Source organism: Biomphalaria glabrata, chromosome 12, assembly GCF_947242115.1.
Source record: "Biomphalaria glabrata chromosome 12, xgBioGlab47.1, whole genome shotgun sequence".
In the NCBI taxonomy this organism is placed as follows: Eukaryota; Metazoa; Mollusca; class Gastropoda; family Planorbidae; genus Biomphalaria; species Biomphalaria glabrata.
Genome location: NC_074722.1, coordinates 5,763,244 through 5,786,064, shown reverse-complemented (window position 1 = coordinate 5,786,064; position 22,821 = coordinate 5,763,244). Strand labels below are relative to the sequence as shown.

The following is a 22,821-nucleotide window of genomic DNA, read 5'->3' as shown; positions in this document are numbered from 1 at the left end:
TAGCAGACTTGGGAACAAGCAGGGGCAGCAACTCAGTCAAAGCAGATACCAGGGAAAACAACTCCTGATGGGATTTCTATCTTTCACCTTTTTTTTTGCTTTTTGTAATACTCAAAGCAGTTTGAGGGTGAATTTTTGTTTTACTAAATAATATGTGTATTCAGTGCTGAATATCCTTTTGTTTGAACCAATGAAAAATTTTATCTTACCTTATCTTAGTTGTGTACTGGTGAAGTGGTCTAAATACATTGTCCAAACATTGAAATGATAACCCATCCTTTTAAACAGAGTACAGCCCCATAGGCTAGGTATTTCCTATAGGCTCTTACATGGCTGAGTGGTAAAGCGCTTGGCTTCCGAACCGAGGTCCGGAGTTTGAATCCTGGTGAAGACTTGGATTTTTAATTTCAAGATCCTCAGGCGCCTCTGAGTCCACCCAGCTCTAATGGGTACCTGACATTGTTTGGAGAAAAGTAAAGGCCATTGGTTATTGTGCTGGCCACATGACACCCTCATTAACCATAGGCCACAGAAACAGATGGCCTTTACATCATCTGCCCTATAGACCACAAGGTTTGAAAGAGGAACTTTACTTACTTTTTGCTTACATGTACTTTTTTTTTGCATCTTTTTCTTTTGACAAAGATGCTAGTCTTTCTTTTTTTTTTTATTTCTTAGTTGGGATCCAGTTTAATAGTAAATTTGGAAATTTTGATAGAATATTCATAATCACCATAATCTCTTCTAAAACATATTGGGTTCAGTATGATGTTTCAGAAAAATGCTAAAATTCAAAAGTTCATTTCTTCTGTTGTTGTTTTGTTTTCTCCCGCTAGTGAACTACATGCTGATTGAGTGTTTGGAGAAATATGCCGATCTTGACAAAGTGTTTACTGTTCCACTCAGCATACATTATCCAACTGGATCCAGTACAGTAAGTACATCACTCCATTGTCATTTCACCTTGTCAGTACATTTCTCATAGGTCAGCATATTTGTCATGTGTCAGTACATTTGTCCTATATCAGAACATTTTTCATGACAAATCAATCAATACAATTTGGCATATGTCAATACATTTGTATTGTGTAAGTACACTTGTCATATGTCAGTGCATTTGTATTGTGTAAGTACACTTGTCATATGTCAATGCATTTGTATTGTGTAAGTACACTTGTCATATGTCAGTGCATTTGTATTGTGTAAGTACACTTGTCATATGTCAGTACATTTGTATTGTGTAAGTACACTTGTCATATGTCAGTGCATTTGTATTGTGTAAGTACACTTGTCATATGTCAGTACATTTGTATTGTGTAAGTACACTTGTCATATGTCAGTACATTTGTATTGTGTAAGTACACTTGTCATATGTCAGTGCATTTGTATTGTGTAAGTACACTTGTCATATGTCAGTACATTTGTATTGTGTAAGTACACTTGTCATATGTCAGTACATTTGTATTGTGTAAGTACACTTGTCATATGTCAGTACATTTGTATTGTGTAAGTACACTTGTCATATGTCAGTACATTTGTTTTGTGTAAGTACACTTGTCATATGTCAGTACATTTGTCATATATCCATTAGCTATATTTCTGTTAAGTTCACTACATTTTTCCATGATGGCCATGTAGTATGTACTTTGGACAGTAATCATCAAGATCCCAAGTTTGAACCCTGCCCGCTACCATCCACTGCTGTCTGTTAGCTTAAATTACGATACACTTATAAGCTTAATAACACACATTGAACTCAATAAGCAATGCCAACACTAGAGGCTGGGTACATCATACTCTTTAATAACTCTGTTCAGGTTACACACAGCAATATGAACTTTCTTACCAAGTGAACTAATTCTACATGCTATCAACAAACACAGACACATAAACACAAGGTCAAAACTGTCCTGCAGATGGTAAAAAAAATTACAGATTACTATCACTTTATCATTCATTTATCCTTGGGATTTGTGGTAATGTATGACTGCCTTCCCCCCCCCCACCCATGGAGTTCTCAAAAAGGAGTATTTTTTTTTTATGGTAATTTTTTTTTTCAATATATTTCTATTTCATTATTATTATTTTATTATCTTTTTTTTTTTTGTTTCAATTATTTTTTTAGAAGTCAACATTTTTCACAATTACTCATGATTTGTGTCGGAGATTGCTGAAGATATTTTTGCCTGATTCTCTTGGAGCTCGACCAGTTCATGGTAAGAAGTGGCACATTTCTTATTCCATATGCTAGGACAAATTAGTACAAGTGCTCCTTCTTCCCTTGTGCCATTGCAGAATAGAATGGGGTGCCTGAATCAGCAAGGAAAACCAACGATTTAGAGTTTAAGTCATTAATTATCATTAATGACTAGATGACGCTACATGCAACTTGTGCGGTAAGAGGGGCCATTTCCAGAAAGTCTGTAAATCGACCAGACAGACACTCAAATCTACAACCTCAGCCATAGTGAAAGCAGATGATGACACGTCTCGGACTACAACCGTTGGATCTTCCTGGGCATCGACACCAGCGTCCGGTCTTACTAAATCTACTATTTCAATACTCGTCAATGGAGTACCATTGAAGGCTCTCGTAGATACGGGGAGCAGTGAAAGCTATATATCTTCTTCAATTGCTAAAAGGTACAAATGGAAATTAGAAACGTCCAGAAACAGAATCTACATGGCCTCTACACATCTTTCTCGCACTACTCACGGCCATATTTTCGCTAAAATAAAGTACAAAGATGAACAATATGAAAGTGTTAAGCTCTCACTACTAGATGGACTAGTATCTGATGTAATCTTAGGGCTAGATTTCATCAGCCAGCACGAAAAACTGATGATCCCATTTGAAGGAAAACGAAGCACTCTCCAGGTCTGTACGCTGAAAGCTGCACGAGTTGAAGCCCCTCGCCTCTTCGCTAATCTGGCTCCTAACTGCCACCCCATAGCCACTAAATCTAGAAAATATTCTATGCCTGACTCCAAATTCATTCAAACTGAAATCAAGAGACTTCTATCTGACAAAATTATTGAGCCTTCCACGTCCCCGTGGCGAGCCCAGATAATTGTAACAACGAATGAAAGGCACAAAAAGAGAATGGTTATCGACTATAGCCAAACCATCAATCGATTCACTTACCTCGACGCGTATCCCGTGCCAAAAGTGGATGAACTGGTGCAGGAAATATCTAAATACTCAATGTACAGTACATTTGACCTCAAAAGCGCTTACCACCAGATACCTATCAGGGATGATGAAAAGCAGTACACGGCGTTCGAGGCTGGCGGAAAGCTTTATCAGTTTTGCCGCATTCCTTTTGGAGTGACAAACGGAGTCGCCGCATTTCAAAGGACGATCAACGCAATAATTGAGGAGGCAGGGCTACAGGACACGTTCGCTTACGTGGATAACGTTACCATCTGCGGACTTGACTCCATTAGCCACGACCAGAATCTACAGAGATTTCTCAATGCCGCTAAAAAGTACGGTATCACCTTCAACAATGATAAAAGTGCTATTGCGACTAATAAAGTATGCCTCCTAGGCTACGAAATCTCACAAGGGCAATTAAGACCAGACCCCGAAAGATTTCAAGCATTGAGAAACCTACCTCCACCTCAAGACATGAAATCACAAAAGCGGGTGATTGGACTACTGTCCTATTATTCTCAATGGATCCCAAATTTCTCCAACAAGATCCATTTATTGGTGAACAACAAAGCCTTTCCTCCCCCTGAACAAGTACAACAAGCTTTTAAACAGCTAAAACATGAACTTGAAAACGCTGCTGTGTCGACGATAGACTACAATCGACCACTAACAGTCGAAACAGATGCCTCTGACATCGCGATTGCCGCCACTCTTAATCAAGACGGCCGTCCTGTCGCCTTCTTTTCAAGAACACTCACTAATAGTGAACGCAGACACTCAGCAGTGGAAAAGGAAGCATACGCTATCGTAGAAGCCCTGAGAAAATGGCAACATTACCTTATCAGTAGACCCTTCACATTGGTTACAGATCAACGCTCAGTGTCTTTTATGTTTGACCAGCAGAACAAGGGCAAGATCAAAAACGAAAAGATTCAAAGATGGCGACTGGAGCTTAGTTGTTTCCAATATGACGTCGTATATCGACCCGGGAAACAAAACGCTGCGGCGGATACCTTTTCAAGGAACCACTTTGCGTCAGCAATGACTGGAGAAGACCTCAAACTGTTACACAACAACCTCTGTCACCCAGGGGTCACGAGACTCCTCCATTTCGTTCGGACTAAGAACTTACCTTTTTCCTGCGAGGACGTCCGCAAAGTGGTAAACCAATGTAAAACTTGCGCTGAACTGAAGCCTAGATTCTTCAAACAGTTTTCAGGCACCCTCATCAAAGCTACCCAACCATTTCAGAGAGTAAGCATTGATTTTAAGGGGCCACTCCCATCTGCTACTCACAATAAATACTTATTAACAATGGTGGATGAGTACTCACGCTTCCCATTTGCCTACCCATGTCCCGATATGTCTTCATCCACTGTCATAAAGTGTTTAAATCAGCTGTTTTCCTTTGTTGGGATGCCAGAGTACGTCCATTCTGACAGAGGTACGTCCTTTATGTCGAGGGAGGTGCAATCCTTTCTGCACGAGAGGGGAATAGCTACAAGTAGAACAACCGCCTTTAATCCTTCAGGCAACGGACAAATTGAACGACTAAACAAAACTCTATGGAACGCTGTTACTTTAGCACTGAAAGACCTCGATCTCCCGATCTCGAGATGGGAGCTTGTCTTGAACCAGGCCCTATACTCGATTAGATCATTACTATCTACGGCAACAAACGAAACTCCACATGAGAGAGTTTTCCGGTTCAACCGGAAATCCTCCTTCGGGATATCTATCCCCACTTGGCTATCTAGCCCAGGTAGAGTGTTGCTGAGAAGAGAGAACCGATCTTCAAAGTATGATCCTCTCACGGAGGAAGTCGAATTGCTGATGTGCAACCCCCAATATGCTGTCGTACGGTTGCCCAGCGGTAAAGAGGAGACGGTCTCTCTAAGACGCTTGGCTCCCACCCCCTCCCCATCCACAACAACAAGTGAACCTTCGTTCTTCCCTCAGGGTGAGGATAATGAATATCCTCCAGAAACTCAAAACACGGAAGTACCAGTCAACACCCCTACGGTGATACAAGAAAGAAAAGAACCCCTGGTAGGCTCTGAGGACCTCCGAGCGCTTCCTCTTGAAAATACCCCACTTGACGCTCAGGAACTCACTAGTGACTCCCAAACTGTAGAACACGATAGTCAACCCCGTTACAACTTGAGAGAGAGAAGAACCAGACCGAACTATAGAGTCTAGAGTTGTTCCTTTATTGCACTACATATGTTCAACATAAACTGGCATTGTTTATCTCTTGCTACTGACTACTTACTACACTATTTGTTAATATTTAAAACAGAAACTAGTAATTGTTTATAAGTCATACAACAGATACTGGTTTTTAGGTTTCTTTGCATCACCATTCACTATTGTTTACAAGAGAAATTAATATTTCGACACTATTTATTGATCTATTGTATTACAGGCACTGGCATTCTCTTTTATTTATGCTATTGGCCTACTATATTACTATACTTGCTATTTTAATTCTAGGCGGGGTGAATGTGGTGAAATAGTTGCTATTTGTTTATGTTTGTGTAACGTCGTGAGAATGTGTTCACAACATTGATTTAGTGTGCTACAGTCCAAGTCTCTTTCGTCAGTTCATGTGTCATTCTAGTTTAATAAAGCCTTGTTTTAGGTTACTCTTCAGTGTTCCTTTATTTCTTATTACAATAAGACTTGGCTTACTTGACTTACAGTGGAGCATTGCTTCTGTGGCATTGGGCCACAACAGTACTTTTTTTTTTATTATTATTATAGCTTTTATATAGCGCTACTTTCATGCTTATAGCATGCTCAGAGTGCTTTTGGTCCAGTGGGGGGGAGGGGGTATCTAGGAGTTGGTTTTCCGTGCTGCCTTTAGGCGCTCAGTAAACACAACTCTGCCCGAGTCATGTGTCGAACCTTGAGCCCCCTTCTAGGTAGCCAAGCCAAGTTCAAGCGCACTTGACCTCTCGACCACGCTTCCCACATTACTTTGCCGTTAGACAAAATTTTCCTCAGTTGAGTCTATCTTTTATTCTTGTTCTACTGACCTTTATGCTTGCTTAGGTCTCCCAGTTTCTAAGAGGCTGGAACATCATCTGAACAGCTTCATATGGAACATTTTGTTACTGTCGTAATTATCTAACAACATCATAATTATCTAACGACATCGTTGAATTTAAAGTTTTTTGTTTCAGGTGAAGTTGAGAAGTATGTGCTTGACCCTGACTGGAAACCTCTGGTACTTTTCTATGAATACTTTCATGCTGAAAGTGGACGTGGATGTGGCGCCAGGTTTCTGTTTTTATTTTTTGTATCTAAACTTTTTTTTTGTTATCCCTTTTTTTTTTTACATAAAGTAAAAAGAAAGTAAAGTTTCCCTTTCAGACCTTGCCATCTATGGGGCTGATGATGTAAGGTTCATCTTTTTATTTGGACCCTGTTAACGAGGGTGTCATGTGACAGCATACCAACCAACTTTTACTTTTCCCAAACTAATGTTAGGTACCTATTAGAGCTGGGTGGAGTCAGAAGCGCCCTAAAGATCCAAAAATTAAAAATCCAAGTCTTCACCAAGATTCAAACCTGGGACCGTCAGTTCAGGTGCGAGGTATTTACCACTCAGCCACCGGGCCTCTTTTTTTACTTATAAGCAGCTGCTTATTCAGACTAATTCCAAGGTATCAAAATGAATCCTTTTATACATTTGCATACACTTAATCAGGCCAGCTGGTTATTAGGACCTAAGCAATCGCATCCCGATGGGGTCCAATGGACATGATTGGCTGTATTTCAGTTTTAATCTACCCAATCAAATGTAAGCCTTTTGAAATGAAAGAAATTATGTTGTGCACACACAAACTGCTCCATGCAGATCACTGCGGAAAATTATTTTTCAGCTAAGAAGGTGTAGCTCTGTTTGGTAACTTTTAAGTCTTGGGGCAGTTGATGTAAATTTTTAATATTATAAATTTCACCTGTATATCTGGTAGATGTTTATCAGGGTGTGGTAACCAGCTAATAGGTCCGCTTCATTTACTTGCCCCCAAACTGATGATAGGTAGTTATCCCCCCACCTTCCTCTCTAGTTTTTTCTAGAATTCAAAATCCTAAATCATCGTCTCGTAAAAATGGTCCCATTACCTTTCAATCAGGCTAAAAATAAAAATATAAATATAAATATTTTATTTCCTCATCGCCATACAGTTTTATCAATATTTGATTGTCATTTTTTTTTTTCAGTCATCAGACAGGATGGTCTGCCCTTGTCTTGGAGCTTGTATACAAACTGCACAACATGCAGCAGCCGCTAACTGAGTCGTTTGTCAGTGACTTGTTTCCTAAACCACCGCAGCCTAATCTTTACCGACTACAGCCCCATCAGTCATTCTTACATCACTGATGTCATTTTTAGATTTGGCTTTTTTTTTTACAACAGCAAACTTAATCTGTCTCACTGATCTATGTATAAGTGTGAAAGTCTCAACGTATGTGGGTCAGTGATGACATATGTAGATAGATTCTTATCCATTTTTAACAATGCAACATGAGGCCTTTAGCAATTGAAAAAATCTATTCATATCAACAGGGCAGACTCCTGAATTAAGTGGGACACAAGGCTGTCTGACCCTGATGTTTTAATCAAACCAAAATCTAAATGCAAACTGAGTTTCTATTTAAAGCCTCTGCAGTCAAACTTAATGATATTGAACTAACAGAACCAGCTCAATAACCTGTGATCTAACCCTGTTCAAAGCATGTTGCAAACAACTGCTCTTAGTCTTGTCTGTTGTTTCCATTGTCCAACCTGTGTAAGTTTTTTCATTTTTCCTAAACTTTCCCCGTCATTATGACCATTGAAGGGAGGTAATTTTTAAAACTTCATGTTAGTTTTAATTGAACAGTTCTGTCCAATCAAAAGAATATAAAGGAAGAATTTTTGGAAAAAAAAGTCTTTGTTGGAGTCGGTGACCTTGCATCCTATGTCCAAACTGCTACATCTAAGAAATATTTGTGGGTAGAGTGGTAATTCTTGATGCTATAAAAAAAAATAATATTTTTCAAAGTGATAATAAAATGCTCCCCCCTTTTAATGCCAAACATATAACCTTTAACCCTGTCTGCAGACTCTAGAAATTGTATTGGTTTTAATATGCAGCCTCTCTTTCATAATGAATATCCTGAACTGTGAACAATTACCATGAGATTAGGTGCAAATAAGTTCTGTTACTGCTATTGAGGCAGTAAAAATAGTTTGACTTAGAGAATGTTTGTTTGAGTTACCTAACTTTGATAAAACTAACTTTATAACAAAAAGCCAATTCCTGAGCAACAACTTGAGGAAAAATTGAAATCATTGGAACTTTTAATATATTCCCTGTTTCAAATGTCAAGGTTTCTGAGTATATGGAAACTGTAAAATGTAAAAAATAGAAAATGTTTGACACAGAACAAGAAAGAAAATTCAGCCTGCTGTGTTTCAAGCATGTTATTTTGTTGATTTTATCATTGATATATGATTCCATTTAAGGTGTCAATCACTAAATGTTGAGACCAGGCAATGTTTTAAGCAATATAACAAACTAAACAGAAACATCTTCAGCAATGAAAACAAAAAAAAAAAAAATGTCTTTTTGAAAAGATCTCACAAATCTGTTGTTCTCTCTTTAATGTGTGATTTTTTATCAAAATCCTTTGAAAACCACATCACACAAATCTGCTACGTCAGACAGATGAACTTGCGGCTGTGTTATTTATTATATTTTACCAACTCGTGTGACATTTATTTTCATTTCGCATGTTTTTGTTTCAAGCTTCTGTTGCAAGTAGTATAGATCTATCTGGTAGATTTATTTTATGCAAGCATTGTTTGTATGTGATTGACTTACAGTGTGCCAAGTAATTCAGAAAAATTTTCATCATCAATGAAATCATTGTTTTATATAGAGCCTATATGTAAATATACTTTATTTTAATTATATTATATTTATTATCTTTATGGTAAATCATAATTGCAATCTCCCTAAGTAATAGACTTAGTCCAATACTGTTCCTGCAACCAACCTATATATACATTTATCCTTCATGCTACCTCTTAGCCTAGCCTTTATCCAATGACAATGATACTGGCCCTTCACTGTCAAAGTCTATTGTTATTATTTTTAACCCTTACTCATCTAATAGAATGCTATCCCTAATACAATATTTATCCCTAAGCCTAATGGTTAGAGCTAACCCCAGATACTGATCTCAAAGAATACCCAGTTTTTTTTGTTTGTTTTTTTCTTTATCTTTTAGAACTAGAAACAAATTTTAAAATAAGATTATATTACAAATATAAACATTGTTTTAGTCACACATTTTTTTTTTTAAATATGTAAATAATGTTAGATTACATTAAAAGCTTTCAAAAAATTTGTTTTTTTTTCTTTTTGTATATACAGTATTGTGTTGTTGTTGTTTTTTTTTTTTTTGTTTTCATTTAATATCTGACCTAATAAATTTATTAACTTTAAGAATATCTCAAAGTCTCAAGATAAGAAAGAGGGCAGTGTTTTTTGTAGATCAAGCTATGTAGACCCAGCTGAGACCTACATATTTTGCCATTTTTAATGCAGACAAAGCCATTTTCTGACTGGTGAATTTTTGCCCAGATACGCATCTTTGGCTGTCAAAGCAGGATGTTTTGTTAAATGGGCTAAATGTTTTAAACAAATTACATATACTCATTTTATAATGTTTTTAAAATGAATGATACATATCTATGTTTTGTTTGTGTTCAAACTTATTTCATATGTAAAAAAAAACACTTATTAGTTATGTTTCCCATTAGGGTTGGGATTTCAGTTTGGTGGACTCAAGGCCTCCTAAAAATACCGAAACTAAAAATCCCAGTCCTCACGAGAGTTGAACCCAGGACCCCAGGTTTGGAAGCTACACTGGGGTGTGGTGGCTGAGTGGTAAAGCGTGTATAATTACTATATCATTTTTATATTATATCGCTACCCTTCTGGTATCTTGGCCGATTCGGTGAGGTGTGTGTGTGTGTATATAATATAAGCTACGTATTGTTATGTGAACCCATTTGTATATTATGTCGCGCACACACTCAAATCTCAAATTTCATCATTAGTAAATTTAAATGAAAAAGGGTTGTACCAGGTGGGAGGGGTGATACATGCAATCTGCTTCCGCCCATCGGACAAACCAATACTTTTTTCTTTTTGTATTTTAGTTAAGAAATAACAAAATTTTTAAAAAAATCTGACACAAATATAATTTATATATGATATAAATTAAATTCTCATATCGAGTCGCCCCACCCTATTCTTTAATGCCAAATGCAATCATTAGCAGTAATTAGAAAAAGGGGTGAGGCTCAAGCGTTTTCACTCCACTGCCACCCCACCCCACCCCCTTTCCAGACGAAAAGATGACGTTTTAAAACAGAATAGTCAAATATGGCGATAGAGTTTATGTAATTGCACATGATTTACATAATTATAAAAGACTTTTTTTTTAATTTAGAATTCATACGAAATGTTAAGTATAAGAGTAACAATTGAGATTGAGTTCTGAACCCAAATATTATTTTCCTGGTCACCTTTTCCCAACCTTTACTCATACTGATATTTTTCTAGTATAAATAAATTTTGGACTATAACTCACGATATATGCTTGAATCCTAAAAATGCAAAACAAAATTACAGTAGAATCTAATTGGTCCACTTAATTTCTCCTACCACTTCCGAAATTTTTTGTTTAGAGCTTTCTGTAACAAAACAAAGTTACAAACATACCTATTAAACAAAATGTACCACTTAAAAATCATCTTTTTTTTAAATATTATTTTTCAAATAATTTTTTTTTCGGCGGCGATCCTGGATGTCTTAATCTAAATAAGTTTGGGTATCTTATTTTTCAAGGAACAAATCAGTTGTATTTGCAATGTAGTAAGGGCCTGTTAATTCATATCAGAATATTTTTCAAGTAAAACATTTTTCAAGAGTTCCTTTTATTAATAGAATGAATAAGGAGCTGTAGACGTCAAGAGAATGCGTTTCTGTAGTGAAAAATGCAAGAAAACGCTTTTGACGTCGGGGTTTCGCCCCGAACTCCACTGGGAGAGCTTACAGCGATCCCCCCAGACCACCTAGCTGTCAGGAATAAGGCCTCAACATGTCTTTTTTTTTTCGCCGAAGGTTGAGAAACACTGCTTTTATGCTTAGTGTTAGGGTTTACTGGGCGTTTTTAGGGTTTGGCAAAAAATCGCCCCCCCCCCCACTCCAAAGTTCTGGATCCGCTAGTGAGATAAAGGCACATTCCTCGTCCCATATGCTAGGACAAATTTGTACAAATACTCCTTCTTTCCTAGTGCTATTAGAGCATGGAATGGGTTGCCTGAGCTAGCCAGGAAAACCAGTGACTTGGCAGAATTTAAGTCATTGGTTAATATGCATGACTAAATGCATGACGCGTAGGACGTAATCATCTTCTTTTTTGAAGTAACTTCTGTTTTATATAAGATAAGATGAAATAACTGACCAATTCAAATAAAAGTCCCGGCCTTGTAAGATAATAATTGACATCAAGTGACCAATTAAAATATAAGTCCTGGCCTTGTAAGTTGATATCTGACATCAACTGACCAATTAAAATACAAGAGTGTCTGTGTTGTGATGGACTGACCGACGGGAGAAAATACTGTTCCATACATCTGAAGCTTGGAATAGGCCCCAGACTCCTAGAGCCCAAACCACATATTAAGTAAGAATGGGGGGGGGGGGGGTAATTTTTTTCTTCTCTTTTAATAAACTCACTTCTTATTAGTTTAAGTGGGAAAACAGTGGGAGAGGGGAGAGAACTCTTTCCGAATGAAATATTTTCTCTAATTTACCGTCAAGTTTTGCTTTAATATGTTTCAGACTGTGCTTATAAAAGAATCTTTCCAGGGGTCCGTCTTATGATTCTGTGATCTTCTTAATGTATAAAGCCTCTATTCCATCTTTAGGTTACTATGACTAGAATCTGGATCTATAGACAAGATTTCTTTTTAGTCTGTTTTATGCTGTACACGTTTTTGGATGTTCTTTTCCGTAATTACATTCTGGCATAAGTCTCCATCGGGACTGCCGGGGGAGGTGGGGGGGGGAATGGCAGAAGGCAGAGATCGAACCCGAAACCATCGTAACAATGTAACGACATTCCAGAGCGCATACCACTAGACCAGGCAGCCATCCAGCCACATGTAAGACCCAGATAGTGCGGGTGTGTGGTGATAACAGTATTCAAACCCAGAGCCATCGCGTTGGCAGTCAAAAAGGGCAGTCAAGACTTCCAAATGGAAGATAATTATGTCACAGTGACCGAACCAGCCTTCGGGCAGCTAGAAAAATAAAAGGGAGACAGACGATATGATGCAAGCCCCTGACCATCATATTGATAACATGCAGCAACAATAACACACACACACACACACACGTGTGATAATGACTTGCGGATCAATACGGCAGTTTGTTGATTTCTGCTTTTGGCAAAATAACATGGTAATGATATCCGAGTGTTTATATTTGATGAACTAACAATATAGATTAGCTCTATGAACTAACAATAACAATGTATATGAACTAACAATAACAATGTAGGCCTATATGAACTAACAATAACAATGTATATGAACTCTCTTTTCTATGAACTAATAATAACAATGTAGCCTGTGAAAATTTTATTTTCTATGAACTAATAATAACAATGTAGCCTGTGAAAATTTTATTTTCTATGAACTAATAATAACAATGTAGCCTGTGAAAATTTTATTTTCTACGAGCTAATAATGTATATGTACTTTGTTTTCTATCGACTAACAATAGCGTACGCCTAAGATTTCTTTGCTTTTTAGTCAGCAAGGTGTCAATATTAAACTTATTTTATACATTTTTTTTTATTTAGATAACATTGTTTAGGTTTACACAAACACCATCTCCCTGGCACACACACACACACAGCCTACTGTAATGTATTTGCCAGCACCATATTGTAAAGTAGGCTTGTTGATTTGAATGTCGACCGTGTGATCTGGTAGCCACTTCATTTAATGTGGGCTACCTCCTCTGTACACTCCCCCCCCCACACCTCTGATAAAAAGGGCGATTTTTTGGACAATAACCTTGACCGAATGGCACTTAATTTGTACTTGTGTTACGTAACAGACAGACGTTCTCTGGCCCAGACCATAATCAACTCTTTACATCTTCAACCTAGCTCCTATCAACGTCAGAGGCGTGACCAAAACTTCTGTCAATAGGAAGAAGCAATGTTTTGTAAAATGTTTTACATGTTTCGGATGTTCCTTCAGAGTTGAAGATAGTTTACTTCCTAGTCCAAACCTCCCGCAGGAAGACGGGGGATGGGAGCTGGCAGGATTTGAAGTTTTGAACCCTCGACCATCGATAAATCCGAACGATAGTCCAGTGCGCAAACCGCACGACCAGGCAGCCATCCTGCATGTGGGATGCATGTATAAGTTGCACAAGTTTTTTTAGCAGCCCTCCCCCCCCCCCCAAGACATTGTCCGAGTGATTATCTGAATATGTAATTCTCTACGTCGCCCAACCATGCGGGACACGACGCACGCACGATGAAAAAGTCATGGAAAGATAACTTTTTTATTTTCGCGGCGACAGAGAACGCGGCTCAGAAATAAAAGAGGGGGGGGGGGGAATAGGACAAAAGATCTCTTTTGGACAACTGTGTCTTTCATGAAGTGTTCACCCGCGGGTCGCTTGTGTTAGAAAAATAAAGATTCGAAGTTAAAGATTAGGTATTCCATTATCTATATACTTATAGACGTTGCGATCTATGGGGCAGATGATGTAGAGGTCATTGGTTCTGTGGCCCACGGTTAACGAGAGTGTCATGTGACCAGCACAACGACCAACCGCCTTTACTTTTTCCCAACTAATTTCAGGTACCCGTTAGAGCTGGCTGGACTCAGAGGTGCTATAAAGATTCCGAAATTTAAAAAAAATCCCATAATTCGAACCCGAGACCCATCGGTGCGAAAGCCAAGCGCTTTACCACTGATCCTTTCGCCTCCCTTATTAACTGTATATCCGTTTTTATCCAGGCTGCCTGGTAGTGTGATATGCGCTCTGGACTGTCGTCTCAGCGGTCCCGGGTTCTAACTCCGCCCGATGCCCCCCCCCCCCCAGCCACCGTCCTGCGTGAGTTTTGGGATAGGATGTAGAGATTGTAGACTAATGGTCTTAAAATATGACGGAACACCCGAAACACCAATACAAATAGGCCACGCCCAGTGTTTATGTTTGGCACTGGCACATATTATCTGAACTTATAAAAGGTCCAATATCTCAAAGGTCCCATATCTCAAAGGTCCCATATCTCAAAGGTCCCATATCTCAAAGGTCCCATATCTCAAAGGTCCCATATCTCAAAGGTCCCATATCGCAAAGGTCCCACATCTCAAAGGTCCCATATCGCAAAGGTCCCATATATTTTATATCCGATCCTAGAAAGGAAGCCTGAGCTCATGTTTTTTAGAATATCTTTAAGGATTAATTACATTTGAAAAAAAAAACTGAATTCGAGAATGTGCATTTCCTGAAAACTCTGTAACTACATTATTCCTCTATAATTTATTCACTTTAATCCTATTTCCATTTTTTTAAACATCTCCGCCATAGTTCAATGCATAGGGAAATTTTTTGCCAGGAATTTCATCGATCTATTTCTTTATATCCATCATTAGAATACATTTGTTTCCCACACAGCTCGAGACAGTTTGGCAGATAGCTATTGTCGAAATGTTTGCTCCCTTCTCAAGCAAGGTTCTCGCTTCTCAGACGATGTTGATTTGGTGAGCATTATGAAGATTTTCCCGCGCCCTGGACCTTTTTTAACTGGAATTTAAGGTCCAGGCCTAAGAAATTAAAAAAAAAAAAAAAAAAAAAGCGTTACGGATCTACTTTTAGGGTTCAAATAATCAGACTTTGTGAAGTGAAACTGCTTCTTCCTACTCAACATACTATTGCTGCGCCCCCACTCGTTGCCGACACTAACGCCCTCTTGTGATCAAAGTCCTACTCGTAACAACCACTCCAGTCGTGACTCAACCCAAGTTCCGTAACTCCTTTCACGACTGCTTCCTACTCTTCTTAAATGATTTGAGTTAACCCACTTTCTTTTATCTTGTCTCACTAGACCAAACGAAAGGGGTTCTCGGTCTGTCCAGTGCGCACTCCCTGCATACACAAAGCAAAGAGCTCTCAAACTGAGTCGGACATCAAAGAAGATGATTGTCCATTAAGTTAAATGATGTACTAAACTGACTTCTACTTTTACTCAGAGACTAATGGAGTCTACACAGTAGTTGACTATTTCCTTAGATACCAGAAAGGACTCATGGGAAGTTTTCGGTAACTGAGGAAAAATGAGAATCCCGCCACCAAGTCTCTGAGATATTGACTCACATTTTTGTCGGCATATTTTAATTGTTTTCTTCTGATACTCCTACAATAAAGAATAAACACACACATATAAACAAAGTACACACACACACAGCACTAACACACACAAAGAACACACACATACAAGTGTGAAGTAGAATAATTACGATGGCATCATGCCTTAACCTTTCACCTTGTAATTAGCATGCTATCTTATATTGTTTTGGGTTTTAATTCTATTGGTCTCCATCAGCCGTAAGATGACTATAGATCCTCTCTTAGTAAGGACTTGTTCTCTTGACTGTAGAGCTCTGTTCTGAATAGACATTCCCGCTCCACTTATCAGAAGACCAAGCTAATTCTGTGGACTATCTTAAGAAAGAAATGCAAGGTTACAATCTTAGATTAGTAATTAAGGATCATAGACATAGACTGTAAACAGTCTACAGGAAGATCTTTGCGAGTCCTGCGGATATTGTGGTGTGGCCGTACAGTCTTAGCTCGCGCTTTTTTTTTGGACAATGGTCAGATGGTCATCGTGGAGTCCATTTGCCATTGTGATCCTGTTTTTTGACTTCCTCAATTGTGATGCGTTTTTTGTACGTGATACCTTGAATCTTTCTGTACCGTCTCGATCCCATGGATAGGATATTCCTCTATAATTGTACATTTATAGTCCATGATGGCTGCCGGGTCGTTCGGATTTATCGATTGTCATGGGTTCAAACCCTGCCCGCTCCCATCCCCCGTCGTCCTGCTGTAGGTTTGGACTAGGAAGTAAATTATCTTCAACTCTGAAGGAACATGCGAAACATGTAAAACATTTTACAAACACACAAACAAACAAACAAACAAACATGATTGGCAAGCATACGAGAAAGTTGCCATGACCAAGGAGCGTATCAGTCTCTTAACTTTGTGGCAAATTCTATGTCATTGTCTTACTGCCCAGATTTTTTTGAGCTTCGCAAGTGCTGCTGGGTACTGTGCAATTCTAGTCAATAATTCAGGTCTGGATCCTTCATATGAGAAGATAGCAAATAGATAATTATAAATTTTGACACTTGAATTTTTTTTCGGCATTGATTTGCTTTCCATATGCTGCGAAAGTCGTGCCTATGCATATCACCAAGTCAGTCTTGTCTATGCACATCACCAAGTCAGTCTTGTCTATGCACATCACCAAGTCAGTCTTGTCTATGCACATCACCAAGTCAGTCTTGTCTATGCACATCACCAAGTCAGTCTTGTCTATGCACACCACCAAGTCAGTCTTGTCTATGCACATCACCAAGTCAGTCTTGTCTATGCACATCACCAAGTCAGTCTTGTCTATGCACATCACCAAGTCAGTCTTGTCTATGCACACCACCAAGTCAGTCTTGTCTATGCACACCACCAAGTCAGTCTTGTCTATGCACACCACCAAGTCAGTCTTGTCTATGCACACCACCAAGTCAGTCTTGTCTATGCACATCACCAAGTCAGTCTTGTCTATGCACATCACCAAGTCAGTCTTGTCTATGCACATCACCAAGTCAGTCTTGTCTATGCACATCACCAAGTCAGTCTTGTCTATGCACACCACCAAGTCAGTCTTGTCTATGCACATCACCAAGTCAGTCTTGTCTATGCACATCACCAAGTCAGTCTTGTCTATGCACATCACCAAGTCAGTCTTGTCTATGCACACCACCAAGTCAGTCTTGTCTATGCACATCACCAAGTCAGTCTTGTCTATGCACATCACCAAGTCAGTCTTGTCTATGCACACCACCAAGTCAGTCTTGTCTATGCACATCACCAAGTCAGTCTTGTCTATGCACATCACCAAGTCAGTCTTGTCTATGCACACCACCAAGTCAGTCTTGTCTATGCACATCACCAAGTCAGTCTTGTCTATGCACATCACCAAGTCAGTCTTGTCTATGCACACCACCAAGTCAGTCTTGTCTATGCACATCACCAAGTCAGTCTTGTCTATGCACACCACCAAGTCAGTCTTGTCTATGCACATCACCAAGTCAGTCTTGTCTATGCACACCACCAAGTCAGTCTTGTCTATGCACACCACCAAGTCAGTCTTGTCTATGCACACCACCAAGTCAGTCTTGTCTATGCACACCACCAAGTCAGTCTTGTCTATGCACACCACCAAGTCAGTCTTGTCTATGCACACCACCAAGTCAGTCTTGTCTATGCACATCACCAAGTCAGTCTTGTCTATGCACATCACCAAGTCAGTCTTGTCTATGCACATCACCGGTAGCTCTTCCTCTGTCCCTGCCACACCTTCATTATCACCCGCAAAGCGCAAGCTAGTAGCGTATCTCCCACCACTGTTAGCAGTATCTTTGTAACCTTCAAGAGCATCCTCCATTATCCTTTCAAAGAAGATAATGAAAAGTGAATGAGAAGTGAAAGTAAGGAGCCTTGTCTCACTACAGCTGTGGTTGCTAGGTGAAAGTAAGGAGCCTTGTCTCACTACAGCTGTGGTTGCTAGGTGAAAGTAAGGAGCCTTGTCTCACTACAGCTGTGGTTGCTAAGTGAAAGTAAGGAGCCTTGTCTCACTACAGCTGTGGTTGCTAAGTGAAAGTAAGGAGCCTTGTCTCACTACAGCTGTGGTTGCTAAGTGAAAGTAAGGAGCCTTGTCTCACTACAGCTGTGGTTGCTAAGTGAAAGTAAGGAGCCTTGTCTCACTACAGCTGTGGTTGCTAAGTGAAAGTAAGGAGCCTTGTCTCACTACAGCTGTGGTTGCTAAGTGAAAGTAAGGAGCCTTGTCTCACTACAGCTGTGGTTGCTAAGTGAAAATAAGGAGCCTTGTCTCATTACAGCTGTGTTTGCTAAGTGAAAGTAAGGAGCCTTGTCTCACTACAGCTGTGGTTGCTAAGTGAAAGTAAGGAGCCTTGTCTCACTACAGCTGTGGTTGCTAAGTGAAAATAAGGAGCCTTGTCTCACTACAGCTGTGGTTGCTAGGTGAAAGTAAGGAGCCTTGTCTCACTACAGCTGTGGTTGCTAAGTGAAAGTAAGGAGCCTTGTCTCACTACAGCTGTGTTTGCTAAGTGAAAGTAAGGAGCCTTGTCTCACTACAGCTGTGGTTGCTAAGTGAAAGTAAGGAGCCTTGTCTCACTACAGCTGTGGTTGCTAAGTGAAAATAAGGAGCCTTGTCTCATTACAGCTGTGTTTGCTAAGTGAAAGTAAGGAGCCTTGTCTCACTACAGCTGTGGTTGCTAAGTGAAAGTAAGGAGCCTTGTCTCACTACAGCTGTGGTTGCTAAGTGAAAATAAGGAGCCTTGTCTCACTACAGCTGTGGTTGCTAAGTGAAAGTAAGGAGCCTTGTCTCACTACAGCTGTGGTTGCTAAGTGAAAGTAAGGAGCCTTGTCTCACTACAGCTGTGGTTGCTAGCCAATCGCCAATGTTATTGTGTTATTGTTTTGTTTGGTTTTAATATTGTACTTTTCCATTGTTGTTTAGAGTGCCCCATGCTCAGTCAGAACTTAAAAGATCTGAAAGAAATTTGACAAGAATTATCACAGCGTCTGCTTTGTTCAAGTCTATGCTGTAATTTAGATCCCACCCAAATGGTAACTCTCGTAAGAGCTGAGTTTATGACACTTGAAACTCCAGACCGACGGCAACTCCCCTCTTCCGGCTGTTAATACAATTTTGTCTAGAAGGCATCCAAGAAGATGCAAATATGTAACAACCGATAGCTCGTATCCCAAGACTTTCTGGACTAGAGTTGAATGCAAAGGCCGAGCACACCGGTGAAACTCCTAAATTTACCTTCTATGTACCACATCGGCCGCGTGTGACTCTGCAATAAAGCGGCCCCTTTGGGGAACGATGCGTGGATTGTGACAGGACAGTTAGGGCTCTCTCACTTCCCTGCAACCCCCCCGCCCCCCCCCCCCCCCAAAGGAGGTGTTGTTTTGATTTCATAGTGTCCTAATCGTTTCCTTTAACGATCCTTTCCGTCCGGGCGCATGTTGAAGCTGACAAGCGTTGCCCAGGTCAGATACCATTTGAGAAAGGTGAAGAGAAAGAGAAAATGGGAGAAAGAGAGAGAGAAAGATTTGGATGGAGAGCCAACTTTCGATGTCTTATCAAAATGGAAGACAAAAAGGTCAAGAGTTCACGATAATAAAACAAAGTCATAAAAAAAAAAACCAACTTTAAGTAGCCAATTAAGTCTGGCGACAACGACCACTTTGACTGGTCAGCTATCAAATCATTTGAGGAGTTCATCAACATGTCCAGTGATCAAAGACAGACGTCCACAACAAAACATGGACATAACACAGCATATATTGAGACAAAAACTTTCTAATTCCATTGTCACAATAACTTTCTAATTTCATTGTTACAACAACTTTCTAATTTAGTTACAATAATTTTCTAATTTCATGATCACTCTAACTTTCTAATTTCATGATCACTCTAACTTTCTAATTTCATGATCACTCTAACTTTCTAATTTCATGATCACACTAACTTTCTAATTTCATGATCACACTAACTTTCTAATTTCATGATCACTCTAACTTTCTAATTTCATGATCACTCTAACTTTCTAATTTCATGATCACTCTAACTTTCTAATTTCATGATCACTCTAACTTTATAATTTCATGATCACACTAACTTTCTAATTTCATGATCACACTAACTTTCTAATTTCATGATCGCACTAACTTTCTAATTTCATGATCACTCTAACTTTCTAATTTCATGATCACTCTAACTTTCTAATTTCATTATCACTCTAACTTTCTAATTTCATGATCACTCTAACTTTCTAATTTCATGATCACACTAACTTTCTAATTTCATGATCACTCTAACTTTCTAATTTCATGGTCACTCTAACTTTCTAATTTCATGATCACTCTAACTTTCTAATTTCATGATCACACTAACTTTCTAATTTCATGATCACTCTAACTTTCTAATTTCATGATCACTCTAACTTTCTAATTTCATGATCACACTAACTTTCTAATTTCATGATCACTCTAACTTTCTAATTTCATGATCACACTAACTTTCTAATTTCATGGTCACTCTAACTTTCTAATTTCATAGCTGCAAAAATTATCTGATTTCATTAGGGCGATAACTTTCTAATTTCACTATCGCAATAATTTTCTTTCATAAATAAATAAATAATATTTTCGTCATTTCATATGGCCATCGTGATAAAGTGTTTGTCAAACTGTTATTGGCTTAGTGATTCATAAATATGTATATATGCAAAGGTCAGAGTTCAAGATGGATTGAAAATAGAGTACAAGATTTAAAAAAAAAAAGTGTAATATAATACTGATTAATATTTGTCTCTTTATGAGACCATTTTGATGATTAAATTATCCCCACCCCCACCCACCACGCCACCCTCGACTTCTCTTCCATATTATGCCTAATTCTTTTGTATTGAGGAATGAAAAGTCCTTAAAGTTTACGGCTTCTGGTACCCACCCAGTCCTCTGGCACCTTCTACTACCTTAGCCTATGAAAAAAAGAGGCGGTCTTTCTAATACCCTCTGCCCGTCTGTCTCCTACAATTCCATCGAGTACATTCTTTCAGAACTATGTTAATGGATTCGTGTTATTAACACAAGAGATCTGACTACCTGGCTAGTACATCGAGTAAAAGGGGAGAGAATCCAGGCACCATCCCATGTTTTATCAACTAGCGAGGCATGCAACAAGGGCGAGTATTCAGTATTTGCTCTCGTGCTTATTTTCCTTGGAAACTGAAAACACTTTAAGACTTGAAGGTGGCAGATCATTGTTTAGGTACGTTCTCTCACTGCCGGAATGCATGGGAGTACGAGCACGAAGGTCGTCTGCTAGCCTGCAATGAAGTATCTTCTTCATCGTTCTCATTGTTATGTTGGAGTGTTCATATGACTAGACCAATACATGAGATGAACTGCGCAGTGGTTTCCAAATCAGGAAGCTCTCCATATAGTTTTCTTTCTATTGGGGTGTTTTGGGGCCAGTGTCTTGTACGGGCCTCTTGGTAAAGAGAGCAGTTTAGGAGGACGTGGTCGGCATTCTCTGGTGACACTCCACATGGGCAGATTTCACTGGTTCCAATTTTGAGCTTCCGGTACATGTGTTGTCGCATTCTGTTGTGTCCGGTCCTGAGTCGAAAGATTAGACGTTGGTCTTGTCGGGATAGCTTATAGTAAGCGTCATCTTTCTTGTGATTTGGATGAGAGCTCGTCAATTTCTCATTTATTTTGTTTACAATTAATTTCTTCATTTCTTCTGGATAGAGTGCAGAGTTTATTTGAGATGAGAGTTAGTTCTCCCACTCTTGGCGAGTGTGTCAGCCTTCTCATTTCCTTCTAGTTGTGCAAAGAAGAAGATCGAGGTAGATCTCCCACTCGACCGACCGTCTCCTAGATAAAATCATGAATCGGATTTTGGTCATCTAATATATAAAGTTGATTGTTAGGAATATGTATTTTTTATGTATTGATGTCCTTTATAGAAATCAAAACCGTTTGATCAATCTTAATGAAACCTGGCACGAAGGTTCCTTGGGTAATAGTGGTGATTTTAGGATGTGTGAAGTTGCCCTATAATAAGAGAGTTTACTATATTTAGTTCAATGAGGTATCTTGACCTAGATTTTAACTATGAAAAACAGCATAGATGCCTTTTATTATGTAACAAAAAAAAAGACTATATAAAAAAAGGGGGGGGGGCAAAGCGGATAAAACATAGCACTGTATATTTGAAAAAAGTTAGTATTAATTATCTATTAATATTATCACAATAAAATATTACATTGATGTCACGTATCTATATATTTGAAAATATTTATACTATTACAATGATGTAATACCGTGATGTTCGAACTATGGCCCGAGGGTCATATCAAGCCCAGAACGTGGTGATAACCGGCCCCTCAAAAAATCCTGCCCGCGGTGCATAAAGAAGACGCAGAGCCTCGGTTTCCTGGCGAGGACTGTGGATTGCTTCCGAACCGAGGGGTTCTCGGTGAAAGCTTGATTTTGAACTTCTGGATTTTAAGGACGCCTCTGAATCCACCCAACTCTAATGGGTACCTGAAAATAGTTGGGGAAAGTCAAGGTAATTGGTCGTTGACAGGGTTAATTTCCTGCTTTGCAATTAGAAGAGGAACCTAAACAGTGACCCTGGTGGCCGGAAGCCAGACCAAACCTTAAAGTTGTGAC

General features: G+C 39.0%; 1 protein-coding gene across 4 annotated transcripts in view; it reads left to right on the top strand.

Moving 5' to 3' along the window:
• LOC106066376 (uncharacterized) overlaps positions 1-9,561 on the top strand; it is a 38,571-nt gene extending 29,010 nt beyond the window's left edge. For all 4 annotated transcript variants that reach the window (XM_056005222.1, XM_056005223.1, XM_056005224.1 and 1 more), the window contains 4 exons: positions 837-934; positions 2,126-2,216; positions 6,343-6,439; positions 7,388-9,561. In XM_056005222.1, the coding sequence (XP_055861197.1) occupies positions 837-934; positions 2,126-2,216; positions 6,343-6,439; positions 7,388-7,547 (446 nt within the window). In that variant the 3' untranslated portion in view covers positions 7,548-9,561. The remainder of the gene's footprint in view (positions 1-836; positions 935-2,125; positions 2,217-6,342; positions 6,440-7,387) is intronic.
• Positions 9,562-22,821: the final 13,260 nt, after the last annotated feature.